General features: G+C 38.0%; 1 protein-coding gene across 1 annotated transcript; it reads left to right on the top strand.

The window, feature by feature from the left end:
- The first annotated feature begins 402 nt into the window (after positions 1 to 402).
- nsmaf (neutral sphingomyelinase (N-SMase) activation associated factor) lies at positions 403 to 24,826 on the top strand. Its single transcript, XM_079260098.1, has 31 exons — positions 403 to 533; positions 2,065 to 2,151; positions 3,428 to 3,506; positions 3,779 to 3,840; positions 3,995 to 4,031; positions 4,135 to 4,185; positions 4,392 to 4,463; positions 4,552 to 4,599; positions 5,612 to 5,664; positions 5,731 to 5,860; positions 5,954 to 6,025; positions 6,107 to 6,215; positions 9,319 to 9,495; positions 9,575 to 9,654; positions 9,738 to 9,828; positions 9,913 to 9,976; positions 10,082 to 10,133; positions 12,040 to 12,160; positions 12,239 to 12,370; positions 12,470 to 12,512; positions 12,595 to 12,761; positions 14,578 to 14,689; positions 14,867 to 14,925; positions 15,036 to 15,103; positions 15,172 to 15,239; positions 15,329 to 15,452; positions 17,263 to 17,343; positions 18,129 to 18,279; positions 23,516 to 23,615; positions 23,733 to 23,842; positions 24,294 to 24,826. The coding sequence occupies exons 1-31, from the start codon at positions 496 to 498 to the stop codon at positions 24,386 to 24,388; spliced, it is 2,733 nt and encodes a 910-aa protein (XP_079116224.1). The 5' UTR covers positions 403 to 495; the 3' UTR covers positions 24,389 to 24,826.
- Positions 24,827 to 24,896: the final 70 nt, after the last annotated feature.

The following is a 24,896-nucleotide window of genomic DNA, read 5'->3' on the forward strand; positions in this document are numbered from 1 at the left end:
ATAAACACTGCAGTGCGTGCATGATTATGATCAAAATGATATAAAAATATAATGCAATGTAGCGTGCTTCAAAACAGACATTTCAAGATCGGAAACTTCCCTTACGGCCTCGAGACGACACGTCAAGACGTTGACGATCAAAGATCGTCTATGTTCAAGATGTATGTACACTAGCTGGGCCTTTTTTACCACTGCGACAGGTACTCGCAGGTGTTTTTGATTATTTTAATATCAAAACCAAACGTTTGTTTTATTACGATGCGTGTTTTTATTAATTAACATAAATAAAACAGTAGAGTCTTGTCATAGTCTGTATGAGCACATGTAACGACGTTAGCCCAAAAATAGCATCAGAGTGAAGCGTCTAACATTGTTCTCCTTGTGTGTAAGTTGTGTGAATCAGTCACGTGGGCTCAATCAAGTTTCCGTGTTTACAGCGGTCGGTCGGACTGTGGCTGGTCGGTGTTGGCTTTCGGTGGAGGATGCTGTGCGGTCATGGCATTTTTTAGGACGCAGGAGCGGACTAAAGAAAGGTTTGTGTTGCTACACCTTTTTTTTTTTTTTTTTTTTTTTTTTTTAAAGCATGCTGTTGTTTGTGTCGTGGCGGTCACTGCGCGAGCGGTAACGTCAGCGTGCTGTTTCCCCGTCACTGCGGATGAATGTGAGACATGCAGGGCCAGTCCGTCACTGTCAGCCTTCAGATGCCCTCCTGTTGTCAAAGGGTGACCTCAGATGTTTAGTCTGAAGCTAAACTAATAAATATATCCCAGTTTATATGGCTTCATCTCAGTAAAAAAAAAAAAAAAAAAATGCCTGGAAAGATTTTTAAAAAGGTGATAAAACAACCTATTAAGGCTGTTTGTGAAGTTCAAATGATGTTAATCAGTTTATTTGTTTGTTGTCACATGTTGGAGCATGTAGCAGGCAAGATACAGTCAGAGTGAGGCTTTTTTTCTGGATTTAATCATCTTAAGGGGCTAAATGTTCACTGTTTATTTGGCTGGAGGGGAAAAACTGGAGCACAAACACCAGTTTGTCTACTTTGTACAAACTTTTTTTTTTTTAAATTACAATTAAAATAGGTTTTAAAAATAACAAACATTGGCTTTAAAAAAAAAACAAAAAAAAAACTGATATCCATATACCAATTTTGTCCAACTCTTAATTTCCGATACAGATATCAACCAATACTGATATTTTTATGACCTGTTTTGCAAAAAAAGAAAAATCTAGAAAACTATTCATGAAGTTTGTGGTTTTGCATTAGAAAAGATGTTGCTCAACGTGTATATTTGTAAAGGTTGTGTCATTAAAAAAAAAAAAAAAACTGATACAGATAGTCCACAACATTGCATTTTTTTATGCAGATAATATTGGTAAAAATATAAGAAAACTTTAATAGCAAACAAAACTTTCCTACTAATATCTGCGAACTTATTCCGGTTATTACTTACTGGAGGCAAAAGATGTGAAACTTCATGACTTACTTATACAAAGACAATGCTTTGTTTTCTCATCCGAGTCATGGAGGTTATTGTTCAGAAGGCGGACCCGCTCGCCAGCTCTTATTCAGCTGGTCCTGGATCTGGATCTGTCCCAGGATCTCTTCCCAGAAGGATGGGCCCAGAAAACCTGTAAGGAGGTGACTAGGTAACATCTCAAACCACCTTCCATGTGGAGGAGCAGTTGTTCCACGCCAAAGCTTCTCACTGAGTCCGATCATCTTCCAAAAGAAGCTTTTCCAGCTGCTTGTATCCGCCTTCTCGTCTTTTCAGTCGCTCCTCGAATCTCTAGACCGTAGGCGAGGGTTGGAACACAGACAGACCAGTAAATCCACCGCTCTGTCTTTAGGCTCTGCCCTCGTTTCACCTCAACAGACCAAAACAACCGTCTCACTCAAACAACAGTTTTATTGTTGTTTGTTGTCTGTTTGTCCTGATCCAGGACACTTTCTGCAGAGCTGTAAGGTCGCACATCGGCGACTCTTGTGTTTACTCTGCAACACCGGCTGTCTCTGTTCCGTGTTATCGACCGCAGCTGTTTTGTTGTATTTGTCTTCCCCAGGTTTTCCCTCTTGTTGCTGGATTTGGAGGAATACTACTTCGAGCAGCACACAGCCTACCATGTGACAAACGGGTCAAAAAAGGAGAAGTAAGTCAGGTTAAAAGTAGTTAATTTTATCACGAGAGAAACTTTAATTCGACAGCAAATTAATTGTGAAATAACACAACAAACATAGTTTTAGTTGACTATGAAACTATAAATTAATTTTTATAATAATGAAGATTGTTGAGTAGATTTAACTCAGTCAGAAATAGTCAGTATCGAGTCAGATTAGTTTACAAAGTTGTTCAATGAAAAGAAAATGTATTGTACTTAATAAATAGATATAGCCTTTTTATTTTATTCTATTTTAGCTGCTGCTTTATTATTCTTTATTTCTTATTAGTTGCTTTTTTATTATTATTATTATTATTATTATTATTATTATTATTATTATTATATGTGAAAATTATTTTTTATTTTCACTGTTTTTATATATTTTACTTAATTTGCCATATTCATGGATGCATTTATTTTAATTTATTTTATATGCAACCATGTAACTTTGCAGAAAATCTTAACCTTATTTAGGTTTACTTATCATTTCTGGTTACCCCAAAAAATAATTGATTAAAAATCTGCATCATCGTCATTCATTATTTATTTATTTCTTATTTGTTGTATTTTTTTATTATTTGATAGGATGACTTTTTTATTTTCACAGTTTGATTTTTTGATTATATATTCTAAAACTTTATTATTTTTTTAAATAAAAAGTAGTTCCAATTATTATATCTATATATTCTTTGTTAGATTTATTTATTTTATTATAATTTACTTTTTAAGAGGACATTCATTCATTTTTAATTCATTTTATATGCAGCTGTGTAAGTCTGCAGAAAATCTTAACCTTATTTAGGTTTGCTTATAATTTCTGGTTACCCCAAAAAATAATTAAATAAAAATCTGCGTCAACGTCATTTCCCTTTTTAAGGACTAATAAAACTTAATTTTTATGTAATTATCTATTTAATTAATAAATTTCCAAAATATGAGGACGAACTGAGTAGAAATAATAGGAAAGTAATGTTAAAATATAAATAAGCTTTATTTTAGAGAACTTTTCCAACAGGAGCTGTAATATTTCTATTTTTATTATTCTTATTATACTTTCACAAAAATATTTTGTTATATTTATATGTGTTCTTTATTGCAATTGTGTATAATTTTTAGTTAAACTAACCTGCCTGCCCTCATGTACGTTAACGAGCCCTGGGCAGTGTCCAAAGAAAATTATCTCATAGATACAAGCAGCACAAATGCATGTTCATCAGTGACGCATAACAAGCTCATGTTAACTTTTTCTCTCTTTTTTTATCGTCAGAAAAATCAGAGGTTCGTTCAAGGTTTGTTCCAAATCCATAATATTTGACCCCGAGGACCTCGCAGAGCCAATTCTAAAGGTTTGCTTTTATTTACATGTAATGTTAAACTCTTCATTTTCCTACAGTTCAACATGAAATAATGTATTACAGTATGAAATTTTCCAAACTGATTAATGTGCAGAATTAATCTTGGATCTTGCGTTATGAAGACCATTTGTTAAATGTCGTATTCAGGTTGGGAAAAGAGGATAAAACCCCAAATCCTTCGTTCTTTTATTGCCATGTTTTGCTTGAACTTTGAACTGTTGTCTCTGTTTGTAAATCCCATCTCTCCCTTGTTGCTTGTGCAGATTCCTCTGCGAGACTGTAAGAAGATCGAGTTTGTGGAGAAAGACAACAACCCATTCAGCGAGTGAGCCCACACCAAACATCACTCGTTTGTTTAGTTTGCTCACTTGAAAGTAGATCTCATGTTTTGCAGCAGTTCATGTTGTGATGCAACATTCCTGTTGATATTTTTGTCTTTTTCAACGATCTGATTCGTGTTTTTATCGTCTTTCTGACAGGCCCAAGCCCCCGGCCATATGCATTACATGTGAACAGGTGAGATGTGGCTCATAAACCTGTTAGTTACTGGTTTTTACTTGTCTTCGTTCAGATTTATCAGCTTCAGTCGCTGCAACGGATCATGTTTTTCTGGTTTCAGGTCATTTTCATCAAAGAAAGCAACGTCATCGCTCCGTACCGGAATGAAAGGGTGAGTGAGCTGCAGTAAAGCCGAGGATTTCTTCTCGCTCTGACTCGTTTGTTTGTCTGTTCATGGTCAGCTGGTTGAATGGTTAACTGTGAAAGCTGAAGGCGAAACCTGCTTTGATATTTTAAATAATGTGGAAAGTGTATTGAGATGAGAGCAGAGAGATCCCACCACGGTTTAGGAACCAACCCGTCTGATCGCTTTGGCAGGGAGCGAAGAAAATGACCTTTCAGTTGGAAGTTTGGGGTAAAACAGAAGATGTTGTTCAGACGTTGCTGCAGGTAGGACGTTACGTCACATTGCACGTCCGCCAGCTTCTTAACGGAGTTTGTTTTTCTAACGATCCCCCATCTTTTTGAACTGCGGCAGCTTCACAGGGCTTCCTGCTTGGAAAAGCTCGGAGATCAGACTGCAATGGTAAGTCGCTGATAACTTCAGTCCACACGAGTCCACTGACAGTTTTACTTTAGTTTATTAAGGATCCCCATTAGCTGTAGCTAGCTAGCTACATCTATTCTTCCTGGGGTCCGGCACAATTATAATATCAAAAACAAAAACTTGTAAAAAGTTACCCAGCACATCAACATTTCAGTGCAATCCTGGAATACAAGGTATTTACATATTCAGAATCATCTCTGTACATCCATTTCTACATAAGTAAATGCTCGGGCTGTGACGATACACTTTTGCCCCGATTCGATTCAATTCCGATTTTTTTTTGGGTGCCGATTTGATTTAAATTGCGATTCTCACAATTCTTTGATATTGTTGATTTTTGTAGATTAAAAACAAAAGTATAAGAGTTATTTTTTTGCTCGTAATATTTCTTGATCTCAATTAAAAGAGAAACGACACAGTAGCCAGACCATGATTCTGCTGCTAAAACGCCCCAGAAGAAGTAAAAAGATCAATAAAAACAATGAAAATGACAAAAATTTTATCATGGATTATTTTTATTTGTTTGAAAAAAAAAATCGATTTTTTTTTTTTTTTTTTTTTTTTTTTAAACAAAAAAATCCATTTTCAAATTGTGAAGCAAAACAATCTTGATTTTCGATTTTTCGGTTCGATTTTCCCACCCCTAGTAAATGCATGCATGTAATGTCCATTCATATTACATCCTATCATGTAAACTGTTCATTTACAAAAAAATACGCTTACTTATAATTGGATATCAACCTATATATTTGATTGTCTATAATACTAATCTTCAGTTACACCTCTATCCGCATTATCAATTAGTTTACTCTGTTACACATTCATTTGTATTTATTATACTTAGACAGATGATAAGAGCTCACCGGCCAGGTTGGACCTTCAGAACTGCTTTAGTTCTTGGTGTCATAGATTCAGAAAGGTCTCAGAAACCCTCCTCAGAGATTTTACTCCATACTGACATGAAGCATCATGTTTTGTTTATTTGTTCCAGATTGCTGCTAATCTTCAGTCCCGACTGGCGAGATCATCATTTGACAAGAACTGGTATGTAGAGCCGATGTGAAATAGACGCAGTTTTATCCAGTATGATAACAGATATATTATGTGCAGCTTTCAGAGCGTTGCAGAGAAGCCCCACATGGAGTGTGCGGTGGAGATGGTCATGCCTCTGGTGTCCAATCCAGGCCACGTCTGTATAACGGATGAAAACCTCTACTTCCAGCCTCTTAATGGATATCCGGTGAGCCGAGGAAGCGGTTGTTAGTAATCTGATACATGGAGAACTTTCAGCAGCTCTCCAGCCGAACAACAGTAACGTCACATGTGGTTTCAGGAGCATGTGATTCAGATCAAGCTGCACGAAGTCAGGAGGATCTACAAAAGACGGCACGGTCTCCGACCTCTGGTGAAGTTCCCTCGCTGCTGATGACATTAACTGTCCCTGCTGCCTGCCAGACACGTTTTCACGTCTCTGTGCTTCACTCAGGGTCTGGAGGTGTTCTGCACCGAGAACGACTTCTGCTCCGACATCTACCTGAAGTTTTACAACACAGCTGACAGAGATGAAATCTATTACTATATCGCCACTTTTCTGGGTAAGAAAAACCTTTTAGTTCTTTTAAGAACCTTTTTTCATGCTTTAAATGACTGATTTAAGCCTCGGCTCTGCTGTGTAGCTGCAGTTGTCGATTTGTTTTCAGTGACTACCGAAGGTTCAATGCATCCAGGGTGTCTCCTGTTTAAATAGCTTAAAGTGTTTTTCAACCTTTTTCAAGCCAAGGTACACTTTTTTCACTCACAAAATCACAGTGCACACCACAATCTAACAAAGCAGATATAAATAATATAAAATCCATCTTGTCAAAGTGTCTTGAATGAAAATCAGATTAACAAAAGAAAAAGGAATTTTATGATCTTTCAAAGGCCTGCGTGTGTTTGGATGGACACAGAGCAGCTTTTTAGACAAATCCGGTGAAATTGGATCATTTTCATGGCACACGTGATGATCTCTCATGGCACACTAGTGTGCCACGGCACAGTGGTTGAAAAACACTGGATTAAAGGCAGAGTATGTAAGATTTCAAGGCGATTCTTTCCACCACTAGGTGGCAAACACCAGGTGGTGAGCAAAACCACAAAACTGCTACCTCCACAAACGACCACAGGTTGGCAGTAATGAGCAAAACTCACCCCTCCTCCTTGCCAGCTCCAATAAGGGCAGGAATCGCTTGTGAGCTGTCGCTCAGAGCCGCTCTGCAATAAATGGGCTTATACTCCCCCTACTGGTGGAAAAAAAGTACTTTTTTTTTTGTTTACTGGTCAGAAAACATTCAAGAAGGGTCTTTGTCATTAATTAAAATTGTAATTTAATAACGCATCAAATATGGACCGACTGGAACCTACATGTTTAAAAAACTAATTATGATTGTAGTTTGTTTTTTTTTGTTAATTTATTTTGAAAATATTGAAAATCTTACATACTCTACCTTTAAAGCAATAATAATGCATCGTGGCGTAGTGGTTAGCACTGTTTCCTCACAGGAAAGAAGGTTGTGGGTTCAACCCTCGGCTGGTGGAGGCTCAAACGGCGGCCTTTCTGTGTTTTGAGTTTGCAGTTTCTCCCCATGAATATATGTGATTGTGTCTGTCTATCCGGGTTCTCTGGCTTCCTCCCACCGTCCTAAGACGGGCCGCTAAAGCTCAGGAGGAAGAGCGGTCAGCTTGTAACTGGAAAGTTGGGAGTTCGATTCCCCTGAGTGTGTGCTGAAGTGTCCTTGGGCAAGACACCGAACCCTAAGTTGTCCCCCAATGTGCTTATCATGGTATGAGTGTGTATGTAAGTCGCTTTGGATAAAAGTGTCTGCTCAATGACTGTAGAATAGAATAGACATGCATGTTAGGTTAAAAGGTTTCTTTAAATCACCAATCCTGGTCCTCGAGGGCCGGTTTCCTGCAGGTTTTCCAAGTGTCCCAGCTGCAACACACCTGATTCAAATCAATGCATATTTAGCAGACATGAGCAGAGCTTGTCTGAGTCTGAGACGGGAGTTTTCCAGCAGGGCCACTTGGAAAACCTGCAGGACACCTTCCCTCGAGGATCAGGGTTGGGATCCCTGCTGTAAAAATGTCCCTAGGAGTGAGTGTGAATGGTTGTTTTTCCCTGTGATGGACTGGTGACCTGTCCAGGTTGTACCTGCCTCTCGCCCAGGGATTGCTGGGATAGATTCCAGCTTCCTGCGACCCTCAATTGGACTGGAAATTTAATAAATGGCTTATCGGACAGAGAGGTTTGGAAAGTTAACGATTAAATAATTACAAAAAAATGAACTAATTTCATCACGGAACAATTTCCTGGTACTCGGATTACATTGTCGTGCACAACAAACTTTCACTAAAAGGGGAGCAGTGTGGTGCTATGTTGGCGAAATTAAGCAATCTTTCAGACCGTTCTATCTAAAGAAAAAGCAGCAATCAACAAGTTTAGCAACTTTCTGGTGTTATTGATGACTTTTGGAAGAAGCTCAGTCCTCTTCAGCATCCAGCTTCAAGCTGCTGTCAGAGCAGGAGGTGATCATCTCTGCTGCAGGACCAGACTGAAGCCACAACACTGTCTAGTTTTATGTGTTATAGAATTGAAATGAAATTTTCCAGACATTAATAAGGTCTTGAGTTTACAATTTTAATGTCTGTGTCATTTGATTCAATCATCCACCAAAATCCAATTAAAATAAAAAAAATGTTGCTTTTTTGGGCAAATCCTTTTTTTATTTAAATTTATTTCAAACTAAAAAAACTAACTTTTTAAAACAGAACAAATAGCCATTTACAACAAACAAAAACAAGCTTCTTAAGTTCGAAAAGGGTCTTGGAAGAAGTTGAACACTTATCTGGTCCCTTATAAATAATACCCTAACATTATACAGGATCTCTGAAAAGTAACATTATGCGATTTAAAATGGGATTAATTGAGATTAATAAATTATAAAACTAGTAATTAATTTTTTAAAATGAAGTCCCACCCCTAAAGAATAAAGATATAGTTTATCTGATCTAGATTTTTGCAATTCATCCCATAATTAAGTCTAATTCGACTTTGCTTGCATCCTGTCTCTTATCTGGGCTCTCTCCAACCACTAAAAGTCGGTCTGATTTGGACTCTTTTTCTCTTCCTCTGATAATGTCCTCTTACTTTTCTCTGCTGAGTCTTGGTGCATGTGCAAACAGCCAGTGTGTTGCCATCCAGTTCCTTGAATGTGATGCTGTGCCACGAAGCAAGATGCAGCTGTCATGTGACTTTCTGAGGGAGTAGATGAAGGCTGTGAAGTGGAGTCGCTTAAAATCACCAGTGAAACTAAAACTGACCACCAGAGGGAGACACATAACCAAGACTGAAATATGGAACATAAGATCAATTTATCAGCACAAGTGTAACTCATCTTTCCATGTTTTTCACTTTCCTTTAAGAGGATTGATTGTTCAGGATGTGGAGCTTTTTGGTCTGTTGTCATGACAACACAGCTTTGCAATGATTTTCATCCTAAGTTTCCACCTGTAAAGCCCAGTCACACCAGAAAACATGTTGGGTACTTTAAGGAGGAGGAAGAGGAGAAACGTTAGAAGAAATGTACAATGAATACAGTTATCACATGTAAGACGCCGAAATCATCATTTTAATCTGCTGCTCTGTCTTTTCACCAGAAAACCACATGATGGAGCACACAGCAGAGAGCTACATGCTGCAGTGGCAACGTGGACATCTCAGTAACTACCAGTATCTCCTCCACCTCAACAACCTGGCAGACCGCAGCTGCAACGACCTCTCCCAGTACCCCGTCTTCCCCTGGGTCATCACCGACTACGCCAGCTCACAGTTAGGTGGGTTCGCCGCCTCATCTGAAGATCTCTCCGTCGCTGTGGTAACGGCATTTTAAACACTTCACGCTTTGTTCTCCAGATTTGACGAATGCTTGCACGTTTAGAGACCTGAGCAAACCTGTGGGGGCCCTGAATAAAGAGAGACTGGACAGACTGCTGGTGAGGGGGTTAATGATGCGTGTGTCCTCCTGGACGTGGCGTGGCGAATGAAGCTCCACTGATGAGCTGTTTTCTTCTTGCAGGCTCGGTACAGAGGCATGCCCGAACCTCGTTTCATGTATGGAAGTCACTACTCGTCTCCAGGTTACGTCCTTTTCTACCTGGTCAGAGTCGGTAAGCCGCTTTGTTTTAGATTTGATGAGGTTTTAGTGCGTTTCAGCTTTCAGACGGTAACGGAAGCTGTTCTCTCCTCCGCAGCTCCGCAGCATATGCTGTGTCTCCAAAATGGCCGATACGACCAAGCAGATCGCATGTTCAACAGGTTTGTTTCCCGTCTAAATGCAAACAAAATGGCCAAGAATATTTAGTAATAGTCTGTTCATTCTGACTTTTATCTGGATGAAATGGGTGATTTTGGTTATTACAGCATCAGTGAAACATGGAAAAACTGCCTGGAGGGAGCAACCGACTTCAAAGAGGTGAAATGTTTTTCTTCCAAACTTTTCTATCAACTCCGAAGTTGCAGCCTGATTCAGAGATTTAGACTGAATTATTTTCTCCACATGTGACCCATATCTGGTCTTTTTATGACAATGTGACACAGACAAATTGGATTATTTTCAGCCAGGCGACTTTCATACGAGGTGCTAAATCTGACACACATCCCATAATAAACAAGCAACTTCGGTCTGAAAGGTCTTGCATTTATGGAAATTATATCATTGAAGTGAGACGGAGGTAAGAGTTCTGCATCTGAGGAGGCGGGACGTTACAAGATCCAAAACATGGACAGAACAAAATAATGAAATGAAATGAAAAATACTTCATTGATCCCCAAAAGGAAATTCATTATTGTAGTATATAAATACCAGAAGCTAGTTACCACCACAACGTGGGAATAAATCACCAGCCAGACTCTTTTCCTCTGTTGTCCCACGATAGTGGAATGACCTCCCAAACTGTTTGCTCTGCAGAGTCCCTGTCTACTTTTAAGAGCAAGCTGAAGACTCAGCTCTTCCAGGAGTACTTCAACACTTAGTTTAGCTGAATTTATTGGAAAGTTGGAGAACTTAGCCCAGTTCTTTGCAACAAACTTCATGGTATTAATTCTTTGTATTTAAACATAGGTGGTATTATGGGGTGGGAAGGGAGAAAAACAAAACAAACAAAAAAAAAAAGCCTGTAGCATTTCATGGAAGGACCTGCGTCCAACTGGACATCCACCAGCACCTTCCTACGACGTCCTCTACTGTTTGGTTTCATGCTTGTGTTGTTTGCTTTGGATAAAAGCGTCTGCTAAATGACTGTAGAATAGAAGAGAATAGAATAGTTGATGATAACTAGCTTGAGTTGAACAACAGCTGACGTGAAGCATCCGTACTTCCCTCTGTAAACGCGACGTGCTACATGTGACATCATGTCTGGTGTGTACAACTCACTTCCGTGGCGATTCCTGGTCCAGAAAGTAAAAGTCCAGTCCGGCAGCTGTTCCGACCAGTCACTAAACCAGCTGAATTTAATAAGCTGAGTTTATTTTCCAGGTAAACGAGCCTGTCAGTGAAAACACCTGTTCTAAATGTACAGGTAGATCCAAAAACATGACAGGACTTTTACTGTCTGGACCAGGAATTGCCACCTCTGTTCAGGACCAACTTTTGTCCTGGAGCAGGGACGGACTTACCATTAGGCAATACTAGGCAGTTGCCTAGGGCCCCAAGTTTTTTAGGGCCCCATAAAACTTGTCACACACTTATGGTTTTTATTACCTAGTTACTTATTACTAATAAAAATTATGTTTTTGATTAAAATGCATTTGCTAAACTGTCAGCAGAACGGTTAATATATTATTCCTAATGTAATTCCTAATGTAATCTGTGTGTGTGATGCGGTCAGTAAGTTTTTCTGTAACTTAAAGAATGACTCATCACAATAAATGATCAGTTCGTACCATCAAGTGAAGCAACCCTTCTGTCATTAAAGACGGTCCTCTCAGTCAGCAGAGAGACTTTTACACTGGCTGTTTGTTAGAAACGCAAATTTTCTACAGTAGTGGAGTAGAAAGTGCAATATTTACCTTAGGGCCCCCTGCCTGCCTTTGCCTTTGGGGCCCCAAACCTCTTAAATTCGCCACTGTCCTGGAGAGTTCCCATCCTGCAGGTTTTAGTGCTTTCCCGCTGCAACACACTTGAATCAGATGAAAAGGTTTTCCAGAAACGTGTCATCCTCTTCCTGGTGATGAGCCATTAGAGACGTCTGGGAAATATTCTCTTCACCGGTGCAACCATGAAAAACAAGAGTGTAGCCGAATGTTTTGTCGCTCCGCAGCAGCCTGCATGGTAGTTTCTGTGTTTCATTTTCTTCTGTCTCATCTTTCTGCTGCTGCAGCTGATTCCAGAGTTTTACGGTGATGAATCCAACTTCCTGGAGAACCGGCTCAATCTGGACCTGGGCAGAAGACAGAACGGGAAACTCGTCGGCGATGTTGTTCTCCCACCTTGGGCTTCAGGTAAACTTCCTCTCAGCATCTCACGTGTTAAGCCGCCACACAGGAGAAGACGCTTCGTTGTCTTCGTTGCGTCTGCAGATGCTGGCGATTTTCTTCAGAAGCACCGGACAGCTCTGGAGAGTCAGTATGTATCGGAGCATCTCCATGAATGGATTGACCTGGTGTTTGGCTTCAAACAGAGAGGCAGCGAAGCCGTAGCAGCTCATAACGGTAACATAGCAACCATTAGGATCTTTTTCTTTTTAACCCTGAAACACTGAAATTGCAGTTTATGGAAAATTTTCCTCGTTTGTTTTTTTTTTTCTTCAGTTTTTCACCCGCTTACCTACGAAGGTGGCATCGACTGTGACAGGTATAAAAGAAAACCTTTAAGATGTACTTTTCAACGTTTTTCTGCTGCTCCGTGACTAACTTTCCCCTCCGTCCTTGGGAAGCATCGAGGACACGGATCAAAGAATCGCCATGCTCACCCAGATCCTGGAGTTCGGCCAGACGCCCACGCAGCTCTTCACCAGTCCTCATCCTCAGAGGATCATGCCGAGGTTTCAGAACATCACGCGAAGCCCCAGCTTCAGCTCCCCCATCAGTGAGCTGTCTCCAGGTAACCGTCTCCACCGTCGATCTTGAACATGTTTAATTCTCATGGTAGATTTTGGTTTTCTGATACTTTTAATCATAGCATCCTCCTCCATCATTCCAGCTGGAAGTCTGCATTTAGCTTGCGACTCTTACGTCTCCCATCACTGAACTGTTTCTGGTTTACCTCCTCAGCAGCTCGGCTCATTTTTATTTATTTATTAACCAAAAATGTAATGTGACATTTTTTATGCAGATGACACTGAGCTGTACGTGGTGATAAATCCCACAGATTCCAGCAGTATTGTGAACCTTCCACTGCATCTCTAAGTTACTTAACCCATAAGAACCCACTGGGACTTCAGTGATACATCGTTTCTGAGACATTTGGCATCACGTTATGGTAGAAACTTTGCTCAGAATCTTGTGGAACGCAATATGACTTTTGTCTTCTGTCCCTTAATGAACACTAGTAAAAACTACACTAAAATAAATTTTGACACATCACGTGGTAATGAAATGAAATGAAAAATACTTTCCCTAAAGGGGGAAATTCAATATTGTAGTAGATAATAATTAATTTGAGTAATAAATTGTAAATAAATAAATAAACAAATAAATAATAAATAAATTCATTTGTAATAAATGGTAAATATCTTTAACAAACTTTTTAATTTACATTTAGTTAAAAGTAGGCCTGTTGCAATAAGTCAAGTAATCGCACAATAAGTTTGCCGGACGCAATAATTGTCATTTGTCTTTCTTTTCTCTCTCAAGTTTCACATTTGTTTTAAGGAAATATTAACTAAACACATCAATACAACAAGTTTCCATCTGTACTTAAAACACAACCATCAGCTGCAAAAAAGGACTTTAACTGGCTAGCCCCATCTTCCCAACAGTCCACGATCACTGTGGTGTTTAACCAACAGATTAAACACAAACAGGACAGTGCAAAATGATTTGCACTCAGGTTGGTAAAGCGACACTGCCCTTTAATGTTGTTAAAAAGGCGACATTTGGAAATGCAAACATTTCACAGCCAGTATGAACTTCCTGGATGAACATACATGTTAAAAACAGCAATTCCACAACTTTACAATAACATGAAAAATGACATTTTACCATTCCACCTCTGGTCAAGTCCACACATGTCCCCTTACATGAGCTTTAGCACCCTCTATGTTACTGTGCTACATGGTGTTCAGAGACCATATGTTCCAGATAAGCACGTTGCCAAAACCCCAGGAGAAATCCTGATGTGTTTTAGCAGACTGGGGACTGGATGAGCATAAACTAGTCTGAACATCGAGCTAAATGTTCTTTAGAAATTTAAGTATGTTGATCTTTGAAAGGGTGTAATTGCATTATTATGGCATTATTGTTATTTTAGTGGAAAATGGTCTCAAAATGACAACAATAATCACTTAGCGCAATATTATTGTTTGTCGCAATAATTTCTAAGACAGTTTAATCACATGGCAAAATTAGTTACAGTGACAGGCCTAATTAGAAGGATAAATAAAGTCCTCATATTATAGAAATATAGACTAATCTTATCATTTTTTTTTATTGGGTTTGATCTTTGTGGTTTAAACTAAATGATGAAACATTGGAAGCCATTCTGATTGCTTCCCAAGAATCTGTCAGTTTCATTGTTTCTAGTTTTCTCAGTATTTTGGATCACCTTGCCTCATCTGCTAGAAGTCTAGTACTGCTAAATGCAAAATAATACTAACATAAGCATCATCCTCCATCATCAGCATAAGCATATTTAGCCTTTCATGTGCTCAAAGTTTGCTGGGATTCCTTCACAGTAATAAACTGTGTGCTGATTGCAGTATCTCAGAGCGAGGACTCATCCTTTGAAGATTTGACGGAGGAAAGCAGGAAGCTGGCCTGGACAAACATGGGAAGTCTGACGCTCATCTCCAGCCACAAGATCCATAAGGAGTAAGTCAGGAGGCAACGGTTAAAATAAAGCATCAGGATATCATAAAAAGAGAAAAAATTACTAAGTTTAGGGATAAGATGGTGTATGAAATGCAAGTTGTCAGGAAGCTTCAGCAGCAATGCAGACAAACAGAGTTCAGTCTGGACGAAGCATTGATGCATGCTTTAACTGTGCAGAGCTGTGACGGGCATTGCCGTGACTCGAGATGGATCTTCTATTTTCTCTACTTCCCAAGGTGAGAAAAAAAAATGTTCTGATGCAGAAAAACATGTTTTCATTCTGGTTGTAAAATTGCTGCTGGTTTCCTTGCTGTTAACTATAGCTGTCAATCACTCTTCACCCCAGATTCAACACTTAAGATGTTTTCCAAGGAGCTGAAGGACTTCCAGAGGAGCATGTCTTTCTCCAACATGGTATGTAGCAGATTTACTCTGTGACCTGCTGCAGATCTCCTGACTCTAAACCACTGGCTGTTTTCCAGGCCTTGTCGTCCTGCTTGATGCTTTCAGATGGGAAAACGGTGGTATGTTCTTCATGGGACAACAACGTGTACGTGTAAAAAGAACAGCATATGGACACATTTCAGGTTGTTTTCAGACGGATTTTGATAGTTTTCCCTGCAACTCTCCCCCCTGCAGCTACTTCTACTCCGTCCCGTACGGCCGGCGGCAGGACACGCTGATGGGTCACGATGATGCCGTCAGTCAGATGTGTTGGTTTGATGACCGACTCTACACGGCGTCGTGGGATTCTACTGTGAAGGTAAAGATAAGTAAATATCTGTTATTTAACTCTTACAGATGTGTTTAGTAGTTAAAGCTCAGAAGCTTTTACATGAATAATTATTTTAATAAATCTATTATTTTATTCATAATATATGTACAATATATAATCAATAAATCTGATTATTTTAATGAAAAATTTAATTATATTAAAATATTCAAGTTAAATTAAATTAACTTATTTTATCATAATTTAAATATTTAGATAACACTTCAAAAATTAAACTAAAATAAACATAGAGGAGATTAATATTTTACATTAATTTATTCTTAAAGAGGTTTTTATACTTTAAGTAACCAGGTTTTGCTTCCAAATTCATACAGTATGTCTACATAAACATAATACAAGTTATATATTTATTGTATTTATTTATTTTCATTCATTCATTTTCCTAAATGCTTAATTCATATTTATTTAGATTTTTAAAAAAAAAAATATAAAAAAAATAAATAAATAAAAAAAAAAATATATATATATATATATATATATATATATATATATATATATATATATATATATATATATATATATATATTTGACAATCATGAATGAATTCAAGATTAAAGTTGTGAAATCCACACTGCTAAATGCATCTTTCAATAGAACTTTTAGATAAAATTCCACACTAGTGTAAATTGTCCTTGTTTTTCATAAGTACTGTTTCCACCAACTGGTCAGTATGAGACTGCTTGATGGATGCATCAGCTATAACGTCTTACACTGTAACGTCTTAACGTTGCAATGCTTTCCTTTAATTATCATGAAGAATATCTAAAAAATAACGATGGAGGGTGGAAAATGTTCTGCAGTTTGTGTTCTTCTTTTTGGCACGTGGCTTTAAAGACACATGACGTGACTTTCTGACAAAAACTCCATGTTCCCATTTGATTTAAGGCAACAGTGACATCTTTTCTGTCATTTCTGAAGCCGCTGCCCAGCAGAGCCCCAAGGCTGAGAAGCTACACCATAAACCTTTCTTTTGGGACGTCATGTGATGTTTACAGCATAGTTTCACTCAATGCATTGTGTCACAAGCTAGCAAGTTGATATACACACATGTTTTGATCGCGCAATGTAACTAATTTAGCAAAAAAAAAAAACAAAAAAAACCCAACAGGATGACATTATAGGAGGAAAAGATAAAAAAAGAAAATGAGACAGCGCAAGAGGTAAGACAAGTCAATAAAGACAGTCTTTTGCTGGCTGGAGAGATCTCACAGTACAAGTAGGATGCCCGGTGGATGCTGAATTAGCAGTCGATAGGGGGTGCATGACTTAGAAAATCTGCAGAAACTCCATTATGCCTCCTTAAAGAGCAAAAATAGCACTGTTTTTAAACGTAGTGCTGCTGCTGATGAGTTCTTGGTGCAGTCATGATACATAATGATTTATTTGGCCAATCAGTTGATAGCACCTTGTCAAGCTCCGCCCTTTAAGGATAGGTAAAAAAAAATGTAGACAAAGTGGATTTGGTAGTCTGGGAATCTTACCATATTTTACCTACAGAAATGGAAAATAAATTGTACCGACGTGTCTGATACCAACCCAGACCCGTTGGTGGAAACTTTAACAGAGCTACAAATGTTGACAGTAATTTAAATGTTTATATTTTTGCTCAATGCCAAACTCTCATGTCGTTCAGCCACCTTTAAGCTAAATTCTTTGACTGTTTTCTGTTTTATTCGATTTCCTTTTTCACCGATCAGTCACACGTTGCTACATAAAGTTTAAATAAAAAGCTCAGTTTTCTTCTTTATTTACAGCTTTTTTTATGTTGCTTATTTTTCAGGTTTGGCAATGTGCTGCAAACACGTCCAGTCACAAGAGATTTCAGTTCGAGTTGTTGGCTGAGCTGGAGCATGATGCCGGGGTGAGCGAAACGTTGCTGTCAGTGAATCAGTGAATTTTGATCCAGGATAGCCTGCAGCCCCCCTGTGACCCTGCATTGCATTGGAAGGATTATTATAGAAAATGGAAGGAAATTATGGCTTTCTGCAAACTTGTAAAACATCAAATGTTAAGTTTGATTTGCCAGCAGAGTTTGCACAGTAAATGAGAGAATAGCAACAGCTTTAATCAAACAGTTTAAATGTGAAAATTTTCAGCTGCTTATGGAGATGTGATGTTAAAGTTAATATAAACACATACATGTTAATGGTTCTGGGAATGTTAGCCATGACTTTTTGGCCTTTTGTTATTTTCTTATTTTTATTACAATGTTAAGAACATTAGAGAAGCCTTAATTCATTGTTGGAAATCTGGTTGCTTAAGGGATTTTTATCTTTCACAATAAGCAAAGTTCTTGTTTGTTTGATAAAAATTCTGTCTTGTATGACCCACAAGGATCCTGTCATTGTCCGGAACCCTGTTTTTTTTACGCTTCTCGCCACTAAATGTAAACACACAGGCAGAAATCTGGCTGTTAGATGAACAATGACTTTCAACTAGACTGTCAAAATGGTGCAGTAGTCAAGTTCACCTCTACTTTTAGCAAAAACTTCTGCATGTTGGAGTGCATTTATTCAGCAGAAAAAGTATCTTCTAATATTCCTAAATGTACAAATATTCTTTAATTAAGTGGTAATAAGTACACACACAGAGAGTAAAAGCTGCCAAATGTATCAAGCACTAAGAACCTGGTTTCCGTCTGTCCAGGTGAACACTGTGGGTGTGAATCCGGCTGGGACTCTGCTGGTTTCTGGCTGTAAAGATGGTACCATCTCTATCTGGGACACCAGCAGCTATGAAACGCTTCAGCAGGTCCATTGCCACAGTGGAACCATCCACAACTCCGCCTTTAGTCCTGGTACGTGTCAAAAAAACATGGTTTTGTATAACACATTTAACATTCACTTGTGCATGCTTCCTGGGAGAAATCATAACAGCATATTGCACCTGCTAAAAGGTAAATAGCAAATGTTGCTCCAACTTTTGACCCTCTAATTTGTCCTGAAGGTGCTAGTATACCATGTGTCCCAATATATCATAGGAGGGTATGTGTCACAATATGTAATAGTACAATATGTGTCTGAATATGTCATAGTATAGTATGTGTTTCAATATGTCATAGTAGTATATGTCCCAATATGAAATAGTAGAGTATGTTTCCCAAAATGACTTAGTATAATCTGTGTCCCAATATGTCATTGTATAGCATGTGTCCTATTATGTCATAGGATAGAATGTGTCCCAATATGTCATAGTATAGCATGTATCCTATTATGTCATAGTATGGTATGTGTCCCAATATGTCATAGTATAGTATGTATCCTATTATGTGTATGGTATGTGTCCAAAAATGGCATAGTACAGTATGTGTCCCAATATGTCATAGTAAGTGTCCTAATGTGTCATAGTATAGCCTGTTGCCAGTATGCCATTGTATAGCATGTGTTCCCAATATGCGATAGTATACTATCTGTCCCTGTAGGTCATAGTATAGTATGTTCCCCTATAGGTCATAGTATAGTATGTCTCCCAATATGTCATAGTAGTATGTGTCCTAATATGTCAGAGTATAGCATGTGACCCAATGTGTCATAGTATTGCATGTGTCCTATAATGTCATATTATAAAATGTGTTCCAATATGTCATAGTAACATATGTCCCAATTTGACATAGTATAGCATATGTAACAATATGTCATCATATAGCATGTGTCCCATAATGTCATATTATATTATGTGTCCCAATATGAATTAGTAGAGTATATCTCCGAATATGTCATAGTATTCTATGGGTCATAGTATGGTATGTGTCCCTATGAGTCATAGTAGTAAAGCATGTGTCCCAATATGTGATAGTATAGCATGTATCCCATAATGTCATAGTATTGTATGTGTCCCATAATATCATAGAATAGTATGTGTCCCAATATGTCATAGTATATTATGTGTCCCAATATGATACAGTAGACTATGTTTCCCAATATGTCATAGTATAGCATGTGTCCCATAATGTAATAGTAGAGTATGTCTCCCAATATGTCATAGTATTCTATGGGTCATAGTAGTATATGTCCCAATATGACATAGTAGAGTATGTTTCCCATTATGGCATAGTATAACCTGTGTCCCAATATATATGTCCCAATATGACATAGTAGAGTATGTTTCCCATTATGGCATAGTATAACCTGTGTCCCAATATGTCATAGTATAGCATATGTCCCATAATGTCATAGTATAGCATGTGTCCCAATATGTCATAGTATAGCATGTGTCCCAATATGTCATAGTATATTATCTGTCCCATTAGGTCATAGTATAGCATGTGTCCCATAATGTCATAGTATAGTATGTGTCCCAATATGTCATAGTGTAGCATGTGTACCAATATGTCATAGGATAGCATGTGTCCAAATATGAATTAGTAGAGTGTATCTCCCAATATGTCATAGTATTCTATGGGTCATAGTATGGTATGTGTCCCTATCTGTCATAGTAGTAAAGCATGTGTCCCAATATGTGATAGTATATTATGTATCCCAATATGTCATAGTATAGCATGTGTCCCAATATGTCATAGGATAGCATGTGTCCCAATATGTTATAGGATAGCATATGTCCCAATATGTTATAGGATAGCATATGTCCCAATATGTCATAGTATGTGTCCCATAATGTCATAGTAGAGTATGTCTCCCAATATGTCATAGTATTCTATGGGTCATAGTAGTATATGTATAACCTGTGTCCCAATATGTCATAGTGTAGCATGTGTCCCATAATGTCATAGTATAGCATGTGTCCCAATATGTCATAGTATTATACGTCCCAGTATGTCATAGTATAGCATCTGTCCCAATATGAATTAGTAGAGTGTATCTCCCAATATGTCATAGTATAGTATGTGTCCCATAATATCATAGAATAGTATTTGTCCCAATATGTCATAGTATATTATGTGTCCCAATATATATGTCCCAATATGACATAGTAGAATATGTTTCCCATAATGTCATAGTATAGCATGTGTCCCAATATGTCATAGTATATTATCTGTCCCATTAGGTCATAGTATAGCATGTGTACCAATATTTCATAGGATAGCATGTGTCCCAGTATGTCATAGTATTCTATGGGTCATAGTATGGTATGTGTTCCAATATGTCATAGTATTATACGTCCCATAATGTCATAGTGTAGCATGTGTACCAATATGTCATAGGATAGCATGTGTCCAAATATGAATTAGTAGAGTGTATCTCCCAATATGTCATAGTATTCTATGGGTCATAGTATGGTATGTGTCCCTATCTGTCATAGTAGTAAAGCATGTCCCAATATGTGATAGTATATTATGTATCCCAATATGTCATAGTATAGCATGTGTCCCATAATGTCATAGTATAGTATGTGTCCCAATATGTCATAGTATAGTATGTGTCCCAATATGTCATAGTATAGTATGTGTCCCAATATGTCATAGTATATTATGTGTCCCAATATATATGTCCCAATATGACATAGTAGAGTATGTTTCCCATTATGGCATAGTATAACCTGTGTCCCAATATGTCATAGTATAGCATATGTCCCAATATGTCATAGTATATTATGTGTCCCAATATATATGTCCCAATATGACATAGTAGAGTATGTTTCCCATTATGGCATAGTATAACCTGTGTCCCAATATGTCATAGTATAGCATATGTCCCAATATGTCATAGTATAGCATATGTCCCATAATGTCATAGTATAGCATGTGTCCCAATATGTCACAGTATCTGTCCCATTAGGTCATAGTATAGCATGTGTACCAATATTTCATAGGAAAGCATGTGTCCCAGTATGTCATAGTATTCTATGGGTCATAGTATGGTATGTGTCCCAATATGTCACAGTATAGCATGTGTCCCAATATGTCATAGTATGTGTCCCATAATGTCATAGTAGAGTATGTCTCCCAATATGTCATAGTATTCTATGGGTCATAGTGGTATATGTCCCAATATGTCATAGTATAGTATGTGTCCCATAATATCATAGAATAGTATTTGTCCCAATATGTCATAGTATATTATGTGTCCCAATATATATGTCCCAATATGACATAGTAGAGTATGTTTCCCATTATGGCATAGTATAACCTGTGTCCCAATATGTCGTAGTATAGCAAGTGTCCCAATATGTCACAGTATAGCATGTGTCCCATAATGTCATAGTATAGTATGTGTCCCATAATATCATAGAATAGTATTTGTCCCAATATGTCATAGTATATTATGTGTCCCAATATATATGTCCCAATATGACATAGTAGAGTATGTTTCCCATTATGGCATAGTATAACCTGTGTCCCAATATGTCGTAGTATAGCAAGTGTCCCAATATGTCACAGTATAGCATGTGTCCCATAATGTCATAGTATAGTATGTGTCCCATAATATCATAGAATAGTATTTGTCCCAATATGTCATAGTATATTATGTGTCCCAATATATATGTCCCAATATGACATAGTAGAATATGTTTCCCATAATGTCATAGTATAGCATGTGTCCCAATATGTCATAGTATATTATCTGTCCCATTAGGTCATAGTATAGCATGTGTACCAATATTTCATAGGATAGCATGTGTCCCAGTATGTCATAGTATTCTATGGGTCATAGTATGGTATGTGTTCCAATATGTCATAGTATTATACGTCCCAATATGTCATAGTATTATACGTCCCAATATGTCATAGTATTATACGTCCCAATATGTCATAGTATAGCATCTGTCCCAATATGTCGTAGTATAGCATGTGTCCCAATATGTCATAGTATATTATCTGTCCCATTAGGTCATAGTATAGGATGTGTACCAATATTTCATAGGATAGCATGTGTTCCAATATGTCATAGTATTATACGTCCCAATATGTCATAGTATAGCATCTGTCCCAATATGTCACAGTATAGCATGTGTCCCATAATGTCATAGTATAGTATGTGTCCCATAATGTCATAGAATAGTATTTGTCCCAATATGTCATAGTATATTATGTGTCCCAATATATATGTCCCAATATGACATAGTAGAATATGTGTCCCAATATGTCATAGTATATTATCTGTCCCATTAGGTCATAGTATAGCATCTGTCCCAATATGTCACAGTATAGCATGTGTCCCATAATGTCATAGTGTAGCATGTGTACCAATATGTCATAGGATAGCATGTGTCCAAATATGAATTAGTAGAGTGTATCTCCCAATATGTCATAGTATAGTATGTGTCCCAATATGTCATAGTATAGTATGTGTCCCAATATGTCATAGTATATTATGTGTCCCAATATATATGTCCCAATATGACATAGTAGAGTATGTTTCCCATTATGGCATAGCATAACCTGTGTCCCAATATGTCATAGTATAGCATATGTCCCATAATGTCATAGTATAGCATGTGTCCCAATATTTCATAGGAAAGCATGTGTCCCAGTATGTCATAGTATTCTATGGGTCATAGTATGGTATGTGTCCCAATATGTCACAGTATAGCATGTGTGCCAATATGTCATAGTATGTGTCCCATAATGTCATAGTAGAGTATGTCTCCCAATATGTCATAGTATTCTATGGGTCATAGTGGTATATGTCCCAATATGACATAGTAGAGTATGTTTCCCATTATGGCATAGTATAGCATCTGTCCCAATATGTCACAGTATAGCATGTGTCCCATAATGTCATAGTCTGGTATGTGTCCCAATATGTCATAGTATTATACGTCCCAATATGTCATGGTATAGCATGTGTCCCAATATGACATAATAAGAGTTCATGTCTTAATAAGTCAGTCTAGTTTGACACAATGTCAAAGTAGAGTATGTGTCTCAATATGCCATAGTATAGTATGTATCCCAATAGGTTATAGTAGTATGTCTCCTAATAAGTCGTAGTGTAGTGTGTGCCCCAATAGGTCATACATATATACATACACTTGGGTTTTAAATGAACTTAACATGAATCCTGGATCCCAGCTTCACCCCCAGTTTTTCCATTTCATAGAGTAGTAACACCTACTCATGTCTCCATCCCCAGACAGCAGACATGTTCTCAGTGTGGGTGCAGATTCATCCATGAAGGTCACAGACGTCCAGACGGGAATGGTGATTTCCTCTGTTAAGATGGAGGAGCAGAGGTACTGCCCCCACACCCCCCAATCCATTTTTAGATTTAAATCCTAACCTGCTGCTCACAAGTTGGACCATTCTTTTTACTGCTTTGTATCCATCATCATCTGTGTGTGCATGTGCAGGTGTTTCTGCTGGGATGGGAACTCTGTGCTGTTTGGAGGTCAGTCTGGTGACCTCTTGTTATGGGACCTGCTCAGCAACACTGTCACTAAGAGAATCCCCGCCCACTCAGGTAGACTCCACCTGCCCACATAGTTTATATACATAGCTAGTTTTTATCCCCCTTATAACACATTTTTTAAATTCATGTTACAACCTAGACAGAAAATATAAATCAGAGCAGATTTTATTTTATTTATTTGACCCAAAAACCTGAGTTTTAACAAGTCTGTTCTAGCAGTGATGCTGATGTTTTCCAGCTGGGACAATGAATGTGTGAAAATCACGTTAAACTGTCGCTGCTCCACATGAGTTGAGAGTAAGTAGCAACCAGCTGATCATCATCTATGTGAGAAGTTTCCAAGGAGGAAAGACATCAGTATAATCTAAACATTTACATCAAGATAGTCTTGTAGAGCTGGTCCAACTGGGGATGATCTGGTCTCCCTCTGCAGGCACAGGACCTTGACCTCCTCTGTGTGCAGAAGTGTTTGAGATTATTAAATGTTGTCTTGTTCTTACAGGTCCTGTTACAGCCATGTGGATGAGTGAGCTGTGCACCACGGTAATCACAGGTGGCGAGGACCGACAGATACTCTTCTGGAAGCTGCAGAGTTAACATGACTCTGGGAAAGTGAACACACCAGCTGGGGAGGCTGAACTTCCAGTGCAATATCCAGGACATCGCGGGCCAAGTAACCTGCAGACCATGTGATCCAACAGACTCCTTCAGTTCAGAGTATCTGTCATAATCTTGAGAGAAAATACTGTCCAGTTTTTGCATGAAAGCAGGCAACTAAAAAGTTCGTCACTTAGTTTTGCCTCTGCTTTTAGCCTGTTCTTCATGCATACGTGTAGATTTTATTTGTATCTATGCATCGTGTTATTCTGCGGGGCAGCTGCAGCTCCGCTGAGATAAAAGCGGGTATAACCCATGAAATGTACACTGCTTTGTTTTTTTAAGTTGTATTGCTGGAGGTTCATGTGCATTTTATTTTCTGGAGTGAACTGACAGTATCAGAGCTTCATGCTGCTCAGGTGTACAAAAATAATTTAAAAAAAAGTTACCTCTGAAATGTGTGCTGCTGTTTTTAGTCTCAGACAACATTGGACACTTTTGTCTTGAT

Source organism: Telmatherina bonti (assembly GCF_933228915.1).
Source record: "Telmatherina bonti genome assembly, chromosome: 20".
NCBI lineage: Eukaryota > Metazoa > Chordata > Actinopteri > Atheriniformes > Telmatherinidae > Telmatherina > Telmatherina bonti.

Coding starts and splice junctions, on each gene's coding strand:
- nsmaf (XM_079260098.1), top strand. CDS start 496: ATGGCATTTTTTAGGACGCAGGAGCGGACTAAAGAAAG. Junction 6,026..6,106: donor GGCACGGTCTCCGACCTCTG/GTGAAGTTCCCT, acceptor TGCTTCACTCAG/GGTCTGGAGGTGTTCTGCAC. Junction 9,655..9,737: donor AGAGACTGGACAGACTGCTG/GTGAGGGGGTTA, acceptor TTCTTCTTGCAG/GCTCGGTACAGAGGCATGCC.